This window comes from Artemia franciscana, chromosome 20 (genome assembly GCF_032884065.1).
Source record: "Artemia franciscana chromosome 20, ASM3288406v1, whole genome shotgun sequence".
Lineage (NCBI taxonomy): Eukaryota > Metazoa > Arthropoda > Branchiopoda > Anostraca > Artemiidae > Artemia > Artemia franciscana.
Genome location: NC_088882.1, coordinates 12,901,962 through 12,921,941, shown reverse-complemented (window position 1 = coordinate 12,921,941; position 19,980 = coordinate 12,901,962). Strand labels below are relative to the sequence as shown.

Sequence of the window (19,980 nt, the reverse complement as noted above, 5' to 3'; positions counted from 1 at the left end):
TTTCCCTCACGAAGGGCAATAAAACTTCGTTGGGTACTTTAGACTATACATTTGGGAATGGTAGATAGTAAGGTCCGTGAAAATAGATCAAGTTTTATGGCAAATTTAGAGTGAATAAGGTTTCCATTTCGTCTACCAAAAGGCCCTATTACAGCTTTAAGATAATAGATAGAAAAGGGGGCTTAAAAGTAATGAAAAATGTGATCCCCTTTTCTATTTTGCATACGAATTGAAAAATTATTCAAGTTGAACTGTTCCAGGTGTGGAACCTCATTATTTTACTTTGTAAAAAGATACTGTATGAAATACAGAGTAAGCCTTATTGATTCAAAGGGTTGGCAGAAGTTTAAATTCACTCGTCTAGCGGTGAAAAATAAGGTCAAAGACAGAACTGGCTAAACATGGAAGAAACAAGAAAAAAAAAGAAAAAAAAAAGAACAGACAAGTTATAGAATTTTACCGATCAATGAAAAAATCGGTCAAAAAGTGTTACTTTTACTCAGGCACATACACAGGGGGTTAGGGCCTGTCAACCCCTTTATCTCTCTAAAATCCATGTTTTCTGCTTTCTTATAATTGATTTTTCTTTATTTTAAAAGGAGTTTTTATTAAGTTACAGATCAATTTTTAATCACACCTATTGACATGTTGTCCTGAAAGTAGGATCTATTTTTTCGTTCTTTAATCCATTTGTTTGTATGTTCAGTGATCTGTTGCACTTTCAGTAGACTCCGCAGTAGATTTTTTTTATATGCGTATTTTCGTCTCGTAAAGTAAAAATCAAATTAAAAAAAATTCAACTGAAATTAAGGATTAATATTAAAACTTAAACGAATAGAAATTATTACGTATCTGAAAAAGGTTATCAGTCCTCGAGACCTCGCTCTTTATGCTCAAGCTTTTTAGAAAGTTTTAAAAAGAGCTTTATTATTCTAATTAAACGCCATTGTGTTTCAGGAGTCGTTCTTAAAGAATTCCGACACAAAGTCAAATTTTAGCGAAAAGAGTTTTTCATATAAATAATATTTCTGTTTGTTTTAAGTTTTAGATATTGTTCCTTACTTTCAGTTGAAAAAAAAAAAACATTTTTTTAAAATAATATCTGATCGTTTGAAATAATGCCAGGAAATCGGGCTGCCCCTCCGTAGAAAATTCCTTCCCCCATGGAAATTCCCACATGGAAAGTTATTTCCAAATAAGACCTCACCCTTTCGTCAGGGAAATTCCTCCAGACAATTCTATTCTAGTTCAAAATTCCACCCGGAAAGTTTCTTGCGGATGATTTTGTGTCCGCAAGACTCGCTCACTTTCATTTAAAAAATACTTTAATTTCTAATTGTTTGTAATATAATACGGAGAATCTCCTCCTCTGTTTAAAAGTTTTCCTGCAAATAGCCCCTCCCCCGCCCCCTAGTAGAAAGTTTCTCCCACAAAGAAAACTCCTCTATGGAGAATTTCTCTCGTTGAAAATACCCCCCCCCCCCCACACACTGAAAGATTCTCTAGACAATTCTAAACCGGTAAAAATTTCCCGTGGACGATTCCCTTTAACATCTCCACATGTAAAATTGAGTTGGCAATGAGAAAGCAAGACAAATGAAAATAAATTCGTATAGGGCTTCTGGCAAAATCCCCCGCAGAGTTTACCCCCCGAAAAAATCCCACAGAAAATTCTTCCCATGGAAAAGCCCCACGGTGTAAATACCCCCTCAAAAAAAATTTCGGTTTACTTCCCATTAACAAATGCTCTACGTTAGCAATAGGCAAACTTCATGACTTACGGACTTTTTCCCAGGGGCTGTGGGGGGTCATGTTATCCCCAGTGGTACAGTTACTGGACTTTTCAACTATGCTGAACAAAATAGGTATACGAAAATTTTGCACGGTCGACTTTGAGGGAAAAAGGGGGTGGGTGGAGAGCTAGGGGTGGAGAGGGGGAGATGAGGAGGGAGCTATTAATTCTCGTTGGAAAGAGTCCTTTCCCGAAATTCTAGGACTATTGGTTCGCTGCGCTCACCCCTGGGAAAAAAAAATCAACACGCCTCCGTGATCTTTCTTTTGACAAATTCCAAAAAAAATACCAAAAATACCAAATTCCACGTTTCTGCAAATGGGAACTTGAAACTTCTATAATAGGGTTCTCGGATACGTTGAATTTGTGGATGTGATTTTGATTAAGATTAAATAAAAATACACTAAAAGTAAGGAGCGACATTAAAACTTAGACGAACAAAAAATTTTCCGTATATGAAAAGGGCTGTCCGCTCCTCAATGACCCACTCTTTACGCTAAAGTTTGATTCTTTCTCACAACAATACTTTTTAAAACAATAAAAAACTTCAAATAAAAAAGTTCAACAATTCAAAAACTCCATGAAAATACCTTTCCCGTAAATGGTATAACTTTCATTAAAATTCACTGATTTCGAGGGGTGTTTCCCCCTTTTTTCGAAAATGAGGCAAATTTTCTCAGGCTCGTAACTTTTGATGGGTAGGACTAAACTTGATCAAAATCATATATTTGAAATCAGCATTAAAATCCAATTTTTTTGATTGTATCTATTGGTATGATAATTTTGTTTTTTAGAGTTTCGGTTACTATTGAGCCGGGTTGCTCCTTACAGTTCGTTACCACGAACCTTTGGATTGTTTGATTTTTAAAGGGTGTCCCCCCTTTTCGAAAGTCAAGCAAACTTTCCCAGGCTCGTAGCTTTTCATGGGTCACACTAAATTTAAAGAATTTCATATATTTGGTATCAAACAGTTCGTGGTAACGAACTGTAGTAAGGAGCGACCTGGCTAAATAGTAACCGAAACTCTAAAAAACAAAATTTTTATACCAATAGTTTCATTAAAAGAATTGCATTTTGATGCTGATTTTAAATATATAAGTTTCGTTAAGTTTAGACTTACCCATGAAAAGTTACGAGCCTGAGAAAATTTGCCTTATTTTAGAAAAAAGGGGGAAACACCCCCTAAAAGTCATAGAATCTTAACGCACACCATCAGATTCAGCGTATCAGAGAACCCTACAGTAGAAGTTTCAAGCATCTATCTACAAAAATGTGGAATTTTGCATTTTTTGCCAGAAGACAGATCACGGATGCGTGTTTATTTGTTTGTTTTTTTTTTCCCCAGGGGTGATCGTATCGATCCATTGGTCCTAGAATGTCGTGTGAGGGCTCATTCTAACGGAATGAAAAGTTCTTGTGCCCTTTTTAAGTGACCAAAAATTGGAGGGCACCTAGGCCCCCTCCCACGCTCATTTTTTCCCAAAGTAACCGGATCAAAACTCTGAGATATCAATTTTATTCACCATAGTCGAAAAACCTAATAACTATGTCTTTGGGGACGACATACTCCTCCACAGTCCCCGTAGGAGGGGCTGCAAGTTACAAACTTTGACCAGTGTTTACACATAGTAACGGTTATTTGGAAGTGTACAGATGCTTTCAGAGGGATTTTTTTGGTTGGGGGAGGGGTTGAGGGGAGGGAGTTGTGCGATGAGATGTTTCCATGGAGGAATTTGTCATGGGGGAAGAAAATTTCCATGGAGGGCGCACAGGATTTTTTAGCATTTTTTAAAGAACAATGAAAAATTAAACATGAAAAAGTTTTTTCAACTGAAAGTAAGGAGCAGCATTAAATCTTAAATCGAACAGAAATTATCACGCATATGAGGGATTCACCTCCTCCTAATACCTCGCTCTTTGCGCTAAAGTAACTTTATTAATTTCAACTATTTATTCTACGCCCTTTGTGATTCAGAGGTCATTCTTAATGAATTGGAACAAAATTTCAGCTTTAGTGTAAAGAGCCAGGTATTGACGAGGTGGTGAACCTCCTCATACACGTAATAAAAACATACAAATATAGAAGTTCGTTACGCGAGCTAATTCGTAAGTTACGTATATTTTTAATAATAAAAACGTTCGTAAAAAATTAAAAGTTCTAGTTGCCCTTTTAAATAACCAAAAATTGGAGGGTAACTATGCCTACTCCCTCGCTCTTTTTTTCTCAGAATCGTTCGATCAAAACTATGAGAAAGCCGTTTAGCCATAAAAATAAATTAACATGCAAATTTCGTGTTGATTATTCATGTGCGAAGAGCCAAAATCAAATCATGCCTTAATTTAAAAATGTTCAGAAATTAAATACAAAAAACAAGTTTTTTAACTGAAAGTAAGGAGCGGTGTTAAAACTTAAAACGAACATAAATTACTCCGTATATAAAAGGGGCTGTTCCCTCATCAACGCCCCGCTCTTTAGGCTAAAGTTTTTTACTGTTTTAAAAAGTAGAGTTGAGAGAAAGAGTAAAACTTTAGCGTAAAGAGCGGGGTGTTAATGAGGGAACAGCCCCTTTCATATACGGAGTAGTTTATGTTCGTTTCAAGCTTTAAAATCGATCCTTACTTTCAGTTAAGAAACTTATTTTTTTATTTAATGTATAGAAGAACCAGTTGATTGACACAAAAAACCGGTTGTTTCAGTGTTTTTTACTGTTTTAAAAAGTAGAGTTGAGAGAAAGAGTCAAACTTTAGCGTAAGGAGCGGGGCGTTGATGAGGAAGCAGCTTCTTTCATATACGAAGTAATTTCTGTTCGTTTTAAGGTTTAATGTCGCTCCTTACTTTTCGTTGCTGACGTTGAACGATAAAGTAGGCAAAACCTAATGACAAATAGTGCTAGTAGAGAATTCAGCTGTTTACACTGAAACAACCGATTTTTGTGTCAATCAACTGGTTCTTCTATACATTAAATAAAAAAAAAACAAGTTTTTTAACTGAAACAACGTAATAAGCCAAATCTTTTGCTATATCTGTCAATATACAAAGTCCGTGTTTTAGAGTTTCGGTTACTATTGAGCCGTGTCTTTTCTTACTTACAGTTCGTTACCGCGAACTGTGTGAAATTGATAAGTCTTGTGATAATTATTTTTTAAACTAATAGTCAGTTTTTCAGTATTTTGTCATCTTAAAAAAAAACAAAAAAAAAGAAAAAGAAAAACCAAACAAAAAAAGAAAATATTTTGTCTCCACATGTGCTAATAAGTAGAAATCATTTTTTGCCCTCTACCTATATTACATAAAAAAAAAACTAGTTTTTTTTAACTGAAAGTAAGGAGCGACATTAAAACTTAAAACGAACAGAAATTACTCCGTATATGAAATAGATTGTTCCCTCCGCAATCCCTCGCTCTTTACGCTAAAGCTTTTAATTGTTTTAAAAAGCAGAATTGTGGCAAAGAGTCAAACTTTAGCGTAAAGAGCGAGGGATTGCGGAGGGAACAATCTATTTCATATACGGAGTAATTTCTGTTCGTTTTAAGTTTTAATGTCGCTCCTTACTTTCAGTTAAAAAAAACTAGTTTTTTTTTATGTAATTTCTGAACGTTTTTGAATTAATGCATGTTTGATTTTGACTCTCCACACGTAAACTATTCAAATGAAATTTGCATATTAATTCCTTTTTTGGCTAAATGGCTTTCTCTTAGTTTTGATCATACGATTTTGAGAAATATGGGATGGGGAAGGAGGCCTAGTTGCCATGCAATTTTTCCGTTACATAAAAAGGCAACAATTAATTTTAATTTTAACGAATTTTTTTATTAGCAAAAAATATACGTAACTTTAGAATTAACTTACGTAACAAACTTTTATATTCTTTAATTATTATTATGTATATGAGGGGGTTTGTACCCTCGTTAATACCTCGTTCTTTACACTAAATCGTAAGTTTTGTCCCAATTCTTTAAGAATGACCCCTGAATCAGAAAGGCCGTAGAATAAATAGTTGAAATTACTAAAAATACTTTAGCATAAAGAGCGAGGTATTTATCTCCTCCTAAATACCTCGCTCTTTATGCTAAAGTATTTTTAGAACCCCTCATATGCGTAATAATCTCTGTTCGTTTTAAGTTTCAATGCTGCTTCTTCCTTTCATTTGAAAAAACGTTTTCATGTTTATTTTTCATTGTTTCCTTATAGTAATGCTAGAGAATCCTGCGCCCTTTTCATTGAATTTTTCTTCCCCCATGACAGATTCCTCCGAGGAAAGATCCTCCAACATAGCCCCCTCTCCTCAGCGCCACCCCCAAACAAAATAAAATCCCCCTGAAAACGTCTGTACACTTCCCAATAACCATTACTATATGTAAACACTGGTCAAAGTTTGTAACTTGCAGCCCCTCCCCCAGGGATTGTTGGGGAGTAAGTCATCCCCAAAGACATAGTTATTATGGTTTTCAACTATGCTGAACAAAATGGCAATCTCAAAATTTTGATCCGTTGACTTTGGGAAAAAAATGAGCGTGGGAGGGGGCCTAGATGCCCTCCAATTTTTTTGGTCACTTAAAAAGGGCACTAGAACTTTTCATTTCCGTTAGAATGATCCCTCTTGCGACATTCTAGAACCACTTGGTCGATACGATGACCCTTGGGGAAAAAAAAAACAAAAAAAAACAAACAAACAAATAAACACGCACCCGTGATTTGTCTTCTGGCAAAAAATACAAAATTCCACATTTTTGTAGATAGGAGCTTGAAACTTCTACAGTAGGGTTCTCTGATACGCTGAATCTGATGGTGTCATTTTCGCTAAGATCCTACGACTTTTAGGGGGTGTTTCCCCCTATTTTCCTAAATGGGGCAAATTTTCTCAGGCTCGTAACTTGTGATGGGTAAGACTAAACTTGATGAAACTTATATATTTAAAATCAGCATTAAAATGTGATTCTTTTGATGTAACTATTGACATCAAAATTCAATTTTTTAGAGTTTGGTTACTATTGAGCCGGGTCGCTCCTTACTACAGTTCGTTACCACGAACTGTTTGAAACAATGAACGTTTGAATACTAAAATTTATGGATATTTGTGGTATGGAAAGTTGTTATTTAATAGTTATCACTCATATAATGACAGCCCCATGCTTTCATTTTAGTCTGAAGAAACATAAGCTTTTCCATGTAGCAGGAATAAAAATCTGTTTTTAGTTTATAATACACTTGCAGATAAAACCTTTTTTTATTGTTTGTTTTTATAATTGCAGATTACTCTATTTATTGTGGTAAATGTTTTATGTCTCTCCAAAAGATAAATACCAATATCCTTACTGTCATGGGTTTGATTTTTCTAAAGGTTCAATGTGCGAAGCTTGATCACCTAAATAGACGAAATTAGTTGAATTCATTAAAATGCTACTTCATTTTTAAATCATATAATAAAATTCCATTTCTCCTTTAATTACATCAAATTTTGAAAACTAGCAGTATTTTTATTTTACAGAAAATCTTTCGAGTCTTTCTAGTTTATGGTGAAATATATAAGTTTCATTAAGCTTGGTCTTACCGACTAAAGACTACGAACCTGAGAAAAATCACCGGATTTCCAAAATGAGGGGGAAATATCCTCTAAAAGTATTACAATCGTATTGAAAATCACACCATCGGATTCAGCGTATCAAAAACCTCTAGTGGTTTTAAGCTCCTATCTGCAAAAAAAATGTGGGATTTTGTATCTTTTGTCAGACGAAAGATCACGGATGGGTGTTTATTTGTTTGTTTTTTTGTTTGTTCTTCCCAAGGGTGATTGTATTGACCCATTTGTCCTAGAACATCGGGAGATGGCTCACCTGAACAGATGTTAAAAGTTCTAGTGCCCTTTTCAAGTGACCAAAAAGATTGGAGGGCAACCTGGCCCCCTCCCCGCCCCTTTTCTCTCAAAGTCATCCGAACAAAATTTTTTATATAGCCATTTTGCTCATCATAGTTGAAAGGTCCAATAACTATACCTTGGGATATAAAATGACCCCCACAGTCCCAGGGGAAAGGTCTTTAAGTCATAAAATTTGCCCTTTTTTTCACATAGTATTTGCTATTGTGAAGTATGTATACATTTTTAGGTGGGGGGCAGATTTTTTGCTGGGGATTTTTCTAAGGGGGAATTTTCTATGGGGAGAGAAGTTTCAGGGGGGTAAACTTGTCAGGGGAAATTATACACTGGGGGAACTTACCAGAATTCCTATACAAAATTCTTTTTAAAAAGAAATCTTTTTTTGTCTTGCTTTCTTTTTTTTGCGTCTCAATTTTACGCGTGGAGTTGTTTGGGGTAATTATCCAGAGTAAATTTTCACCGGGATTGAATTGTCTAGAGGATATTTCCATAGGGAGGGAGATTTCTCCGTGGAGGTGGGGACAGATTTCCGGGCATTACTTAAAAAGGATCAAAAATTAAATTAAAAAAAAACAAGTTTTTTCAACTAAAAGTAAGGAACAACAGTACAGCTTAAAACGAACAGAAATTATTACGTGTATGAAGGGGATTGCCCCCTCTTCAACACCTCACTCTTTACGCCAAAGTTCGAATTTTGTCCCAATTCCTTAAGAAAGACTCCTGAAACACAAGGGTCGTTTAATTAGAAAATAGGGAGCTTTTTTAAAATTACTAAAAAACTTTACCGTAAGGAGCGAGGTGTTTCAGGAGGGGGTAATCCCCTTTAAACACGTAATAATTGCTGTTTGTTTTAGGTTTTAATGTTGCTGCTTACTTTCAGTTAAAAAAAATTATTTAAACATTTTTTAATCCAATTGACACATGACAGTTAAGTCGCCTGGAATCACAGGCAATACGAAAATCCTATTAGGCTTTGGACTGGAAGCTTGTTTACCTGCGATTCCAGGCGACTTAAGTGTCATGTGTCAATCCTAAAACACGGCATTCCGGCCGAGACTCCAAACGGGCAGGCCTATTAGGGTTAGGTCACTTGTTCGCCAGTGAGTTCAAGCGAATTTAGTCCCCCGTTTTGCATACAAGACCAGTGGACATTGTCCGTCATCAGTCAATCCAAAAACCTCGATCATCCCTCAGATCTATGGCTATCTACCTTAGTTCTGGCCTAGGATGAATGGATGATTCCCGCTGTTCATATATCAAAATTTTTACACATTGTTGGTCCATAGCTGTTGAAGACCTAGGGTAGTTATTTTTGAGTTTTTGGGGTGAAATAGACATTTAGGGAAGCCATTTTTTGAAGATAGGTGCAAAAAGGGATGTTGTAAGCTGGCCGTTGGACGAGGAGTGACTGTTTGCCTCTTGGGAAAAACAAAACATATTGGGAGTATTAGAAAAATAGAAATGTTTATATATCAGTAAACAAGTGTGATTACGAGCATTAGAGAATTTAAGAAAATCATTTTCGGGCGAGTGAACTATGATAAAGAGTGTATGATAAGCGTGATTGGTTTAAATCTTGTGATAGTATTAGCTGATTGTCAATATTCCCCACTGTAAAGATGGGACATGCTGAAAATCATAAGGTTTTATGGACTCGATTTTATATTAAGTTTGTTATGCTGACAGGATGTTCATTTAATGTACATTGTCGTTTGTTATCATTTTGTTTGTTTTCACTGCCAGTGTGGTATTTCTAAAATATATCTTAATTTTTTAATTTTTGCTTGGCTGTTCCAATTTTTGTAGCGGGAATGTCCGATCAAGGCAACATAGGCTCCAATTCTTTTAAGATGCAACAAGTTTGCAAGGAAGATTTTTACCAGATAATATTTTGATCATTTCGCTAATTTTTCTATTTGGGTCCTCCCTATCAGTCCTTAAATACCCTAGTCACAGACAAAAGATTAATTGACGCATTGATTAGTTGTTCCTTTTCAGTGCGAAATTTGAGGTTTTTGTTAAAATTTAAGAACAAATTTTCAATGTTCGAAAAGATTAATGATTAGAAAATATGCTTTTTAGTCAAAATAAGAACTCATTTAATCCAATGAATGCTTCCTTATGTTCAATAATTTCAGTTTTGCTAAAACAAATTTTCTATGTTCGAAAGATAATGATTAGAAAACATATTTTTTAATCAAAATAAGAACTCGTTTAATCGAATGAATGCTTCCTTATACTCAATTATTTATGTCTTATGTAAAAAAAGACTAAAGATGACATAATACCAAAGAAGATACTTTAAAGAAGATTTATGTATACTCTCTTTATCCCATTTCTCAATGTACATTGATCCAAGAGAAGAGGAAAAGCGAGGAAGTGATAATTTCGTTGACTTTGTATCAATGAAATTAACTTTAGACACAGGCATTTGTATATAGAATAATGAAATAGCCAATTCCACAAGGGTGTAGCCGATATTGTATCTTAGGAATAACCCAACGTATTGAAAGGAATGACCCAACTTACCAATATTTTCGAATTTAAAATACATATTGTGATTTTCTACCCCTCCCTCTGGCTGTGCCAGAGGGAGGCCTAAAACTACGTAAATAGATTTGTCAGGAGTATACCATAGTTTGAAATGTTTTTTGGCCTTATTTTTAGCTTCATATTGACGAAAGTGGCATTAGATAGTGCCAGTTATTTATTGAAGGACGAAATAAAATTGCTTCTCCCCCTGGTTTTGCCACTAAAACTACTTAAATAAATTTGGCAGGGGTATTCAATAGTTTGAAATGTTTTCGGCCTTAGTTTTGGCTTTATATTGACGGAAGTGGCATTAGACACTGCCAGTTATTTATTGAAGAATGAAATAAAATTCCTTCTCTCCCTGGCTTTGCCACTAGAGTTATGAAAGCAAACTTGATAGGAGACCACTGTAATTTGAAATATATATTTTAAACTACAATTAATTCATAACACAGTATTTCCTAGAATTGGAAGTAAGCAGCAACATGGCTTTGCCTCATATTAATGTTGTTTTTTTTGCAGATATTTGTCCCGTGCTTTGTAGTGACCATGGCTATTTTCTAAGGGGAAAATGCAAGTGTGACGAAGGATGGTCTGGCCCTGAATGTGAAATCTCAAATGCTGAGTGCCCAACAGATGGCTGTGGTGACCACGGTGTATGTTCTCAAGGACACTGCATTTGTGATAATGGGCATTTTGGAACAAATTGCCAGGAAAGTAAGTTAGACACTTTTTTCACCTGAGTGTATTCTTATTTGGCAGTGGAATTGGAGTGAATGATGAGTTGCCTGGAACTCTGAAAATAGTGGGTTATCTAACTGGCACAATTCTTCACCCTCGAGTAGTGGTAAACTGTGTCAATATTAGATGGCTTTATGCCTTAACTACTTGTTAGTAGCAGTGCCACCATATTCTTATTAAAATTTTTTGCTCTTAATAATCGTTAAAAGGGGTTCACTGCATATTAATCTGTTTTTTTAGTTTCTGAGTGAATGGTTAATCTTTAAAAAAAATGGATAGGAGATACCGTGCAAAGAAAATACAAATGATCTTTAAATTGAAATCCTTTGTTTTAAAACTTCAAGTAGTATTCAACATATTATCATTTTTGAATTGAACTGCGCTCTTCTAATTCAGCTTGCAAATAGGGTTACACCGGAGATTATCTACAGAAATTTCTCCCGTACTTGGAATAGAGCTCTTGAGCAAATTCAGATTCCTTTATATTTAAAAAAAAACTTATCTTTAGGTAAGTTCCGCCTTTACTTATCAGGTTATAAATGTCTATATAACCCTCTAGTTATACCATTATTTCGAGCTTCTGAACTTTTGTTTCCTACTTTTTATTTTTATTTTTTTGTTCTTTTGTTCTTTTCAGGCCTTGTTATATCGAGCTAATCAAACAGTTCGTGGTAACGAACTGTAGTAAGGAGCGACCCGGCTCAATAGTAACCAAAACTCTGAAAAATGGAATTTTGAAACCAATAGCTAAATCAAAAGAATTGCATTTTAATGCTGATTTTAAATATATAAGTTTCATCAAATTTGCCTCATTTTAGAAAATAGGGGAGAGACCTCATAGAAACTTAACGAAAATCACACCATCAGATTCAGCGTATCAGAGAACCCTATTGTAGAAGTTTCAAATTCCTACCTAAAAATGTGGAATTTTGCTTTTTTTGCCAGAAGGCAGATCACGGATGCGTGTTTATTTGTTTGTTTGTTTGTTGTTTTTTTTCCCAGGGGTGATCGTATCGACCCAGTGGTCCTAGAATCTTGCAAGAGGGCTCATTCTAACGGAAATGAATGGTTCTAGTGCCCTATTTAAGCGACCAAAAAATTCGAGGGCACCTAGGCCCCCTCCCAGGCTAATTATTTTCCCAAAGTCACCGGATCAAAATTCTGAGATAGCCATTTTTTCAGCATAGTCGAAAAACCTTATAACTATGTCTTTGGCGACGACTTACTCTCTCACAGTCCCCGTGGGAGGGACTATATGTTACAAACTTTGACCAGCGCTTACATATAGTAATGGTTATTTGGAAGTGTACAGACATTTTCAGGGGTATTTTTTTAGGGGGGTTGAGAAGGGGGGATATGTTAGGGGAACATTCCTTGGAGGAATTTATCATGGGGGAAGAAAATTTCCATGAAGGGAGTGCAGGATTTTCTAACATTATTAAAAAAACAATGAAAAAATAAATATGAAAAAGTTTTTTCAACTGAAAGTAAGAAGCAGAATTAAAACCACTTAAAACGAACAAAATTATTACGCATATGATGGGCTCACCTCCTCCTAATACCTCGCTCTTTACGCTAAAGTATTTTTAGTAATTTCAACTATTTATTCTATGCCTTTTGTGATTCAGGGGTCATTCTTAAGAAATTGGGACAAAATTTAAGGTCTAGTGTAAAGAGCGAGATACTGACGAGGGGGTGAACCCCCTCATATACGTAATAAGAACATGAGAATACAGAAGTTCGTTACGTAAGCTAATTTATAAGTTACGTATATCTTTTACTAATAAAAACATTTGTAAAAAAAATAAAAGTTCTAGTTGCCTTTCTAAGTAATCAAAAAACTGGAGGGCAACTAGGCCTCCTCTCCCGCTCCTTTTTTCTCAAAATCACTCGATCAAAACTATGAGAAAGTCATTTGGCCAAATAAATAAATATGCATATTTTGTTTTAATTATTCATCTGCGGAGAGCCAAAATCAAAACATGCATTGTTTCAAAAACGCTCAGAAGTTAATTTAAAAAAACAAGTTTTTTCAACGGGAAGTAAGGAGGGACATTAATACTTAAAACGAACAGAAATTACAACGTACGTGAAAAGGGCTGCTTCCTCATCAACGCCCCGCTCTTTACGCTAAAGCTTTTTACTGTTTTAAAAAGTAGTTAAGAGAAAGAGTCAAACTTTAATGTAAAGAGCGGGCGTTGATGAGGAAGCAGCCCCTTTCACATACGAAGTAATTTCTGTTCGTTTTAAGTTATAATGTCGCTCCTTACTTTCCGTTAAAAAAAACTTGTTTTTTTTATTTAATAAAAAAAGGGATTAAGATCGATCAAGCTAATTTGACTGTTTTATTATTATTTACTGTTTAACTGTTTAATTTACTATTTAAATGTTGAATTACTTGTTGTAAAATGATTCAATTAGTTTGCTTCTAAAACTTTAAAACAAACTGTAGAACTTTTCAAGCTCTAAGAAATAATAATAAAAATATAAGACTTACCAAAAGTCTATTAAAATTAAAAAAAATTTCAACTGAAATTAAGAAGCAACATAAAAACTTAAAAGGAACAGAAATTATTATGTATATGAGGGGGTCCGTTCCCTAGTCAATACCTTGCTTTTTACGCTAAAGTTCGAATTTTGTTAGTTTACATTTTTAAGAAATTCCAATCAAACAGTTCGTGGTAACGAACTGTAGTAAGGAGCGACCCGTGCTCAATAGTAACCAAAACTCTAAAAAATGGAATTTTGATACCAATACCTACATCAAAAGAATCGCATTTTAATGCTGATTTTGAATATATAAGTTTCATCAAGTTTAGTTTTATCCATCAAAAGTTACGAGCCTGAGAAACTTTGCGTCATTTTAGAAAATAGGGGGAAACGCCTCCTAGAAGTCATAGAATCTTGACGAAAATCACACCATCAGATTCAGCGTATCAGAGAACCCTACTGTAGAAGTTTCAAGCTCCTATCTACAAAAATGTGGAATTTTGTATTTTTTGCCAGAAGGCAGATCACGGAGGCGTGTTTATTTGTTTTTTTGTTTTCTTGTTGTTTTTTTTTCTTTTTCCCAGGGGTGATCGTATCGACCCAGTTGTCCTAGAATGTTGCAAGAGGGCTCATTCTAACGGAAATGAAAAGTTCTAGTGCTCTTTTTAAGTGACCAAAAAATTAGAGGGCACCTAGGCCCCCTCCCACGCTAATTATTTTCCCAAAGTCAACGGATCAAAATTCTGAGATAGCCATTTTATTCAACGTAGTCGAAGAACCTTATAACTATGTCTTTGGGGACGACTTACTCCCCCACAGTCCCCGTGGGAGGGGCAACAAGTTACAAACTTTGACCAGTGCTTACATATAGCAATGGTTATTGGGAAGTGTACAGGCGTTTTCAGGAGGATTTTTTTGGTTGGGGGAGGGGTTGAGAAGAGGGGGATATGCTGGGGGAACTTTCCATCGATATTTTGTCATGGGGGAAGAAAATCTCCATGAAGGGAGCACAGGATTTACTAGCATTATTAAAAAAAAACAATGAAAAAATAAATATGAAAAAGTTCTTTCAGCTGGAAGTAAGGAGCAGCATTAAAACTTAAAACGAACAGAAATTATTACCCATTTGAGGGGCTCACCTCCTCCTAATACCTCGCTCTTTACGCTAAAGTATTTTTAGTAATTTCAACTATTTATTCTACGGCTTTTGTGATTCTGGGGTCATTCTTTATGAATTTGGACAAAATTTAAGCTTTAGCGTAAAGAGCGAGGATCTGACAAGGGGGCGAGCCCCCTCATTTATGTAATAAAAATATGAGAATACAAAAGTTTTTTACGTAAGCTAATTTATAAGTTACGTAAATCTTTTACTAATAAAAATAGCCGTAAAAAATTAAAAATTCTAGTTCCCTTTTTAACTAACCAAAAAATCGGAGGGCAACTAGGCTTCCTCCCCCGCTCTTTTTTTCTCAAAATCATTTGATCAAAATTATGAGAAAGCCATTTAGCCAAAAAAAAAAAAAAAAAAATGCAAATTTTGTTTTAATTATTCCTCTGCGGAGAGCCAAAATCAAAACATGCATTGATTCAAAAACGTTCAGAAATTAAATAAAAAAGACAAGTTTTTTTAACTGAAAGTAAGGAGCGACATTAAAACTTAAAACGAACAGAAATTACTTCGTATATGAAAGAGGCTGCTTCCTCATCAACGCCCCGCTCTTTACGCTAAAGTTTTTTACTGTTTTAAAAAGAAGAATTGAGAGAAAGAGTCAAACTTTAGCGTAAAGAGCGGGGCGTTGATGAGGAAGCAGCCTCTTTCATATACGAAGTAATTTCTATTCGTTTTAAGTTTTAATGTCGCTCCTTACTTTCAGTTAAAAAAACTTGTTTTTTTTTTATTTAATTCTTTAAGAATCAGCCCTGAATCACAAAGGCTGTTTAATTAGAATAAATAGCTGTTTAGAAAGTACTAAAAAACTTTAGAGTAAAGAGCGAGGTATGGAATATGGGTTGAACCCCTCATATACGTAAAAATTTCTGTTCTTTTTAAGTTATAATATTGCTACTTTGATTTGAAAAAAACTTGTTTTCTTTATTTACTTTCTGATGTTTTTTTAATAATGCTGGGAAATCCGATGTCCTCTCCGTGGAAAATTCCCTTCCCCCATGAAAACTTCCTCCATGGTAAGATTCTCCTACGTAACCCCCTCCTCCAGATCCCCCACCAAAAAAACCTGAAAACTTATGTATGCTTCCCAATAACCAATAATATACGTAAGCAATGGGCACAGCTCATAACTCGCAGTCCTTCCCTCGGGGACTGCGGGGGATTAAGTCATTGTCAAAGACGTAGTTATTAAATTTTTCAACTAAATTGAACAAAATGGCTATCTCAAAATTTTGATCGGGTGACTTTGGGAAAAAAATGAGCATGGGAGGGGCCTAGTTGCCAACCAATTTTTGGTCACATAAAAAACGCACTAGAACAGCCCCCTTGCGATATTACAGGACCACTGGGTCGATACGATTACCCTTGGGGGAAAATAATTAAAAAAACAAACAAAACAAATAAATACGCATCCGTGACCTTTCTTCTGGCAAAAAATACGAAATTCCCCATTTTCGCAGATAGGAGAAATTTCTTGAAATTTCTACAGTAAAGTTTTCTGATACACTGAATCAAACGGTGTAACTTTAATTAAGATTGTATGACTTTTACGGGGTGTTTACCCCTTTTTTCGAAAACAAGGCAATTTTTCTCAGGTTTGTAACTTTTAAGCTAAACCTAATGAAACTTATGTTTTTGAAATCAGCATAAAAAACCGATTCTTTTGACGCATTCAATGGTATCAAAATCTCTTTCCTTTAACTCCTGCTATGTTGATTTAGAAAGAAAGAGCACTTTCCAAAATTATGTTTTCCTTTAGGTTATTTTAGAGGAACAATTAGTTTCAGATTTCTTTTCTAGTTAGTGAAATAGCTTTATTTCAAGAAAATTGAAGAGTTTTCAGGGGGAAAAGTATTGTTTTTTCTCATCGAGGTATCAAAGGGAAATGATCCAGCATAGAGACGCTACGGAACTTTGAGTCCAGGAACGTAATTAGAGATACATTTCCCAGATTTTGTCTCAAGGGCCCAATTTCCTCCCTCTTGAATTGTTTGTAATTTTTCTGGTACGTTTATTTTGCTCCCCTTTCTGCTTGTTAAGGAAATACAAAAAGGATAGACCATTACTGTAGGCTTTATTATTTTATTTTTCTGAAAGAAAAATTTGTTTGTTGAAAGAATAATCGGCACAGAGTATGAAGTTTCAGGTTCCTAAAAACTAAAAACATTAGGGTAATTACCCTCTAAAATTGTTTCTATTAATTGTCAATTAATCTTGACTAGCAATTAAAATTTGCAACTTTAATTGAAAGGTAAAATTTTCATATGAAAAAATTTCGGTAACTATTCTAAAATTTTGCTAGAAAAAGAAAATTAAATGTTATACTAAAAAGGACTATAGTAAAAAGTATGATTGCTCTCTAAAATTACTATTGACTTTGCGTGAGTTAGGTGAGGGCACGTCATAGTCTACGATTTGAAACGAAGAGGGCACCATCAGCTAAATTCCAGTTTCATTTTTATATTCAGTTCTATTGTGCTTTTTTCCACCTTATGCACGGTTTTGCTTATCTTCATACAGGGTTCACGTATCTACATTTACATATCTATATTCAACTTATTGTAGTTTTACTTATACACTTGTGTTTCAACTTATTTACAGTTTCTTTCTGCTTTTAAGTTTAAACTTATAGAACCCACCTTAAAATTGAACTGCTCTCAAATACTTATGAACTTAACTAATTATATAATACAAAATATAAAAACTTAAAATATTTTCAACTTCGATAACTCAGAGATAAAAGAGGCTATAAATTCTTTAGCTAATTAAACATCTGAAAGTATTGACCTTCCTTTTTTTATAAAATATCAAGAAAAAACAAGGCCCTGCAATCATTTGAAAAAAAGTGATGCTTTTGGAATGTTAAAAAAAGTGAAACAAATTGATAGACATCAAGTTTGTAGTGTTGTAATATTGGCTTATATCGACTAATTGTATTTTGCATTTTAATCGATTTTTATTTACTCTGTAGTTATAAACCTTCTTCAAGAAAACAATACGAATAATATACTTAAAAAGAAGAGGAAATATATGTCTTACTCTAGCCCCAGTGGAGACCATTTTTTGGGAATTCATAGTTCTGAAATATTTGAAATGAGCAATTACAAAATGAAAACGAATCTTTAACCAAATTTATGCCGTAGAACTTTGACAGGATTCCCATAAAAGTAGTAAAACAAAAATACTGTTATTTGAACTATATTTTTGCCTACTGACTTAGTCAACTGGAAGTTTGTTCTTTGTGCTATTCGTTGCTGCTTGTCAGATTTTGCCTCATTAAGAGATGACTTTCTTGACTTATTTTTATGTCAAACAAGAGACTGACGTCTGCCCCCTCCATCCATTACAGTTTGTTGCAAGGGCTTGTGCGCTTGTCTTATATTTGCCATCGTCAGAAACTGGCATACGCTGTTGAATCATCTCCTCTTTAGCCAACTGTGAGGTTGCTTCCAACTGGCTTTGATAGGGTGAAATTCATGGATAGTCTTAATGGGTAGATAAAGACGCATTAACAACAGGTATCAGAACTAGCGTATAGTTCTTTTGGCTGCTCGGGTCGAAAATCGAAACTACCTTAGTAAGCTGGAGCAACTTCTCATTGCTAACAAATTCGCACCATCACGAACCGTATCCCTTGGTTCTTTGATTTGAATACATTGGTTATCTTGAGAGTTACGGCTGATGCTTTCCACGTCTCAACTGCAGAGCCAATGGGGTGTTGGAAACCCGCAGTTTTGTTGCATGGCTGATATCCAAGTTTTCCAAAAGACAGTGTGTCCACTTATGGCAGAAAATGCCTCAGATATTGTTGCTTGCAGCTCAAACTGAACTCATCCGAAGAGATTATGGACCCAAGGTGGGTAACCTTTCGAACAATTTCGGCAGTATTGGTGTTGACCCATTTGCATCCAGGGCAAATTGGTCAATGGTCTTGATTTTCATTTTATTACATTTTATCTATGGTCGTATTTTTACCACTTTTTCTCATAAAATTACCTTTTCTTCCATCAGTTGTTTCATGAACTCCGCCAGAAGGGCAGAGTCCTCAGCAAAGTCAACTTCACAAATGACCCGATTCCAAAGTTGAGCCTGAATCTGCGACATAGAGTGATTCTCGTAATAATGTAGTCTATGATGAAAACAAAACATTTCAAAGCCACTGAACATCTTTGGCACAGTCCCGTCGTAACCTGGGAAAAAACAGGCTGCAACGGCCACTCACTTGAACACTGCTCTTCGTCTCATGGTGTACAGGATTAAACAGATTGCAGTGTTTCTTTGGGGGGCTTCAACTTATAGTAAGACTGACATTAAGAGATAGTCGAAAGTAATTGCAACACAACAACTTTAGTTGATTGAATTTTGTCAATTTGCCATTTGGTCGCGTTCTTCTTTTAATGTTGCGTTGTCCTAGTGTTTCTAGTGTTTTGATATTACTATTTATTGTAGTTACGGAAATATAAGTCAAGGATATTGACTCTGAAAACAGGCCTTCTGGAATTGACTCTGAAAATCAATTTGATAGAATTTCTAAATGTAGTGAAGTAATAATTTTGTAATTATATTACTCAGTTCAGAAGAGACTATGTACATGTATAAGAATTTTACCTGAAACTTTTTTTGGCAAGAGCGGTGAGTTCTCCCCAGAAATGTAAAATATTAGGGAACAAACCAAATTTTAATTCAGTGCTACTATGCTGATTTATTCCTATTAGCATCCCCTTTCTTCATCATCATCATGGGTTAAGGAGCTTTTATACTTAATTCACAGAACGGAAGGCAATTTTTACGCCTAAAACGAAATATCGGTATTTCTTTACAGCAAAGTATTTATCTTTGGATAATTATGCTAGTAACTCAACTTTTGGATAAACTGCATCTTTCTTCTTCTCAAAAAAGTGAGCTTCACTTTAATATACTCATTGCATTCATTGCTTAGCTTATAAATAAAGTTGATTTTATAAACTCGAAGTTGACTGAGACCGATCTAATCACTTTTACATCACTCGTTTTGTTTAATTCTTTTATTTTTGCCACCCCTTCCAATTTGCTGATTATTATAGGTCGTGTTTTGCCACGTTTACTTTAATGTCTAAAATATTTTTTCTGCATCTGATGCGTATCTTTTTCATAAGGAAATAATATTTCTCAGAAGAAAAATTAGAACGTTAAAAAACATGGACAACAAGAGAATCTGCAGAACCATGTTTTGTTAATTAGTCCGCTTCTTGATTCAGAATCTGAGGAGTCGGGTCTCTTAGTAATGGAACTTGTACAAAACAGACCAAGGGCTTGAGGGAAAATCATTAGGAACTTTGTAAGAGTTCTTGAATCAAAGGTGGTTGTCAGGGCCGTAGTGGTTTAAACTCATATCGCCTTAG

General features: G+C 34.9%; 1 protein-coding gene across 1 annotated transcript in view; it reads left to right on the top strand.

Annotated features, from left to right (window-relative positions):
- Window positions 1–19,980, top strand: part of LOC136039767 (teneurin-a-like) — a gene marked incomplete in the record, with an annotated part of 538,588 nt that overhangs the window by 94,508 nt on the left and 424,100 nt on the right. Inside the window, 1 exon segment of the mRNA XM_065723631.1 lies at window positions 10,723–10,917. Coding sequence (XP_065579703.1) covers window positions 10,723–10,917 — 195 coding nt within the window.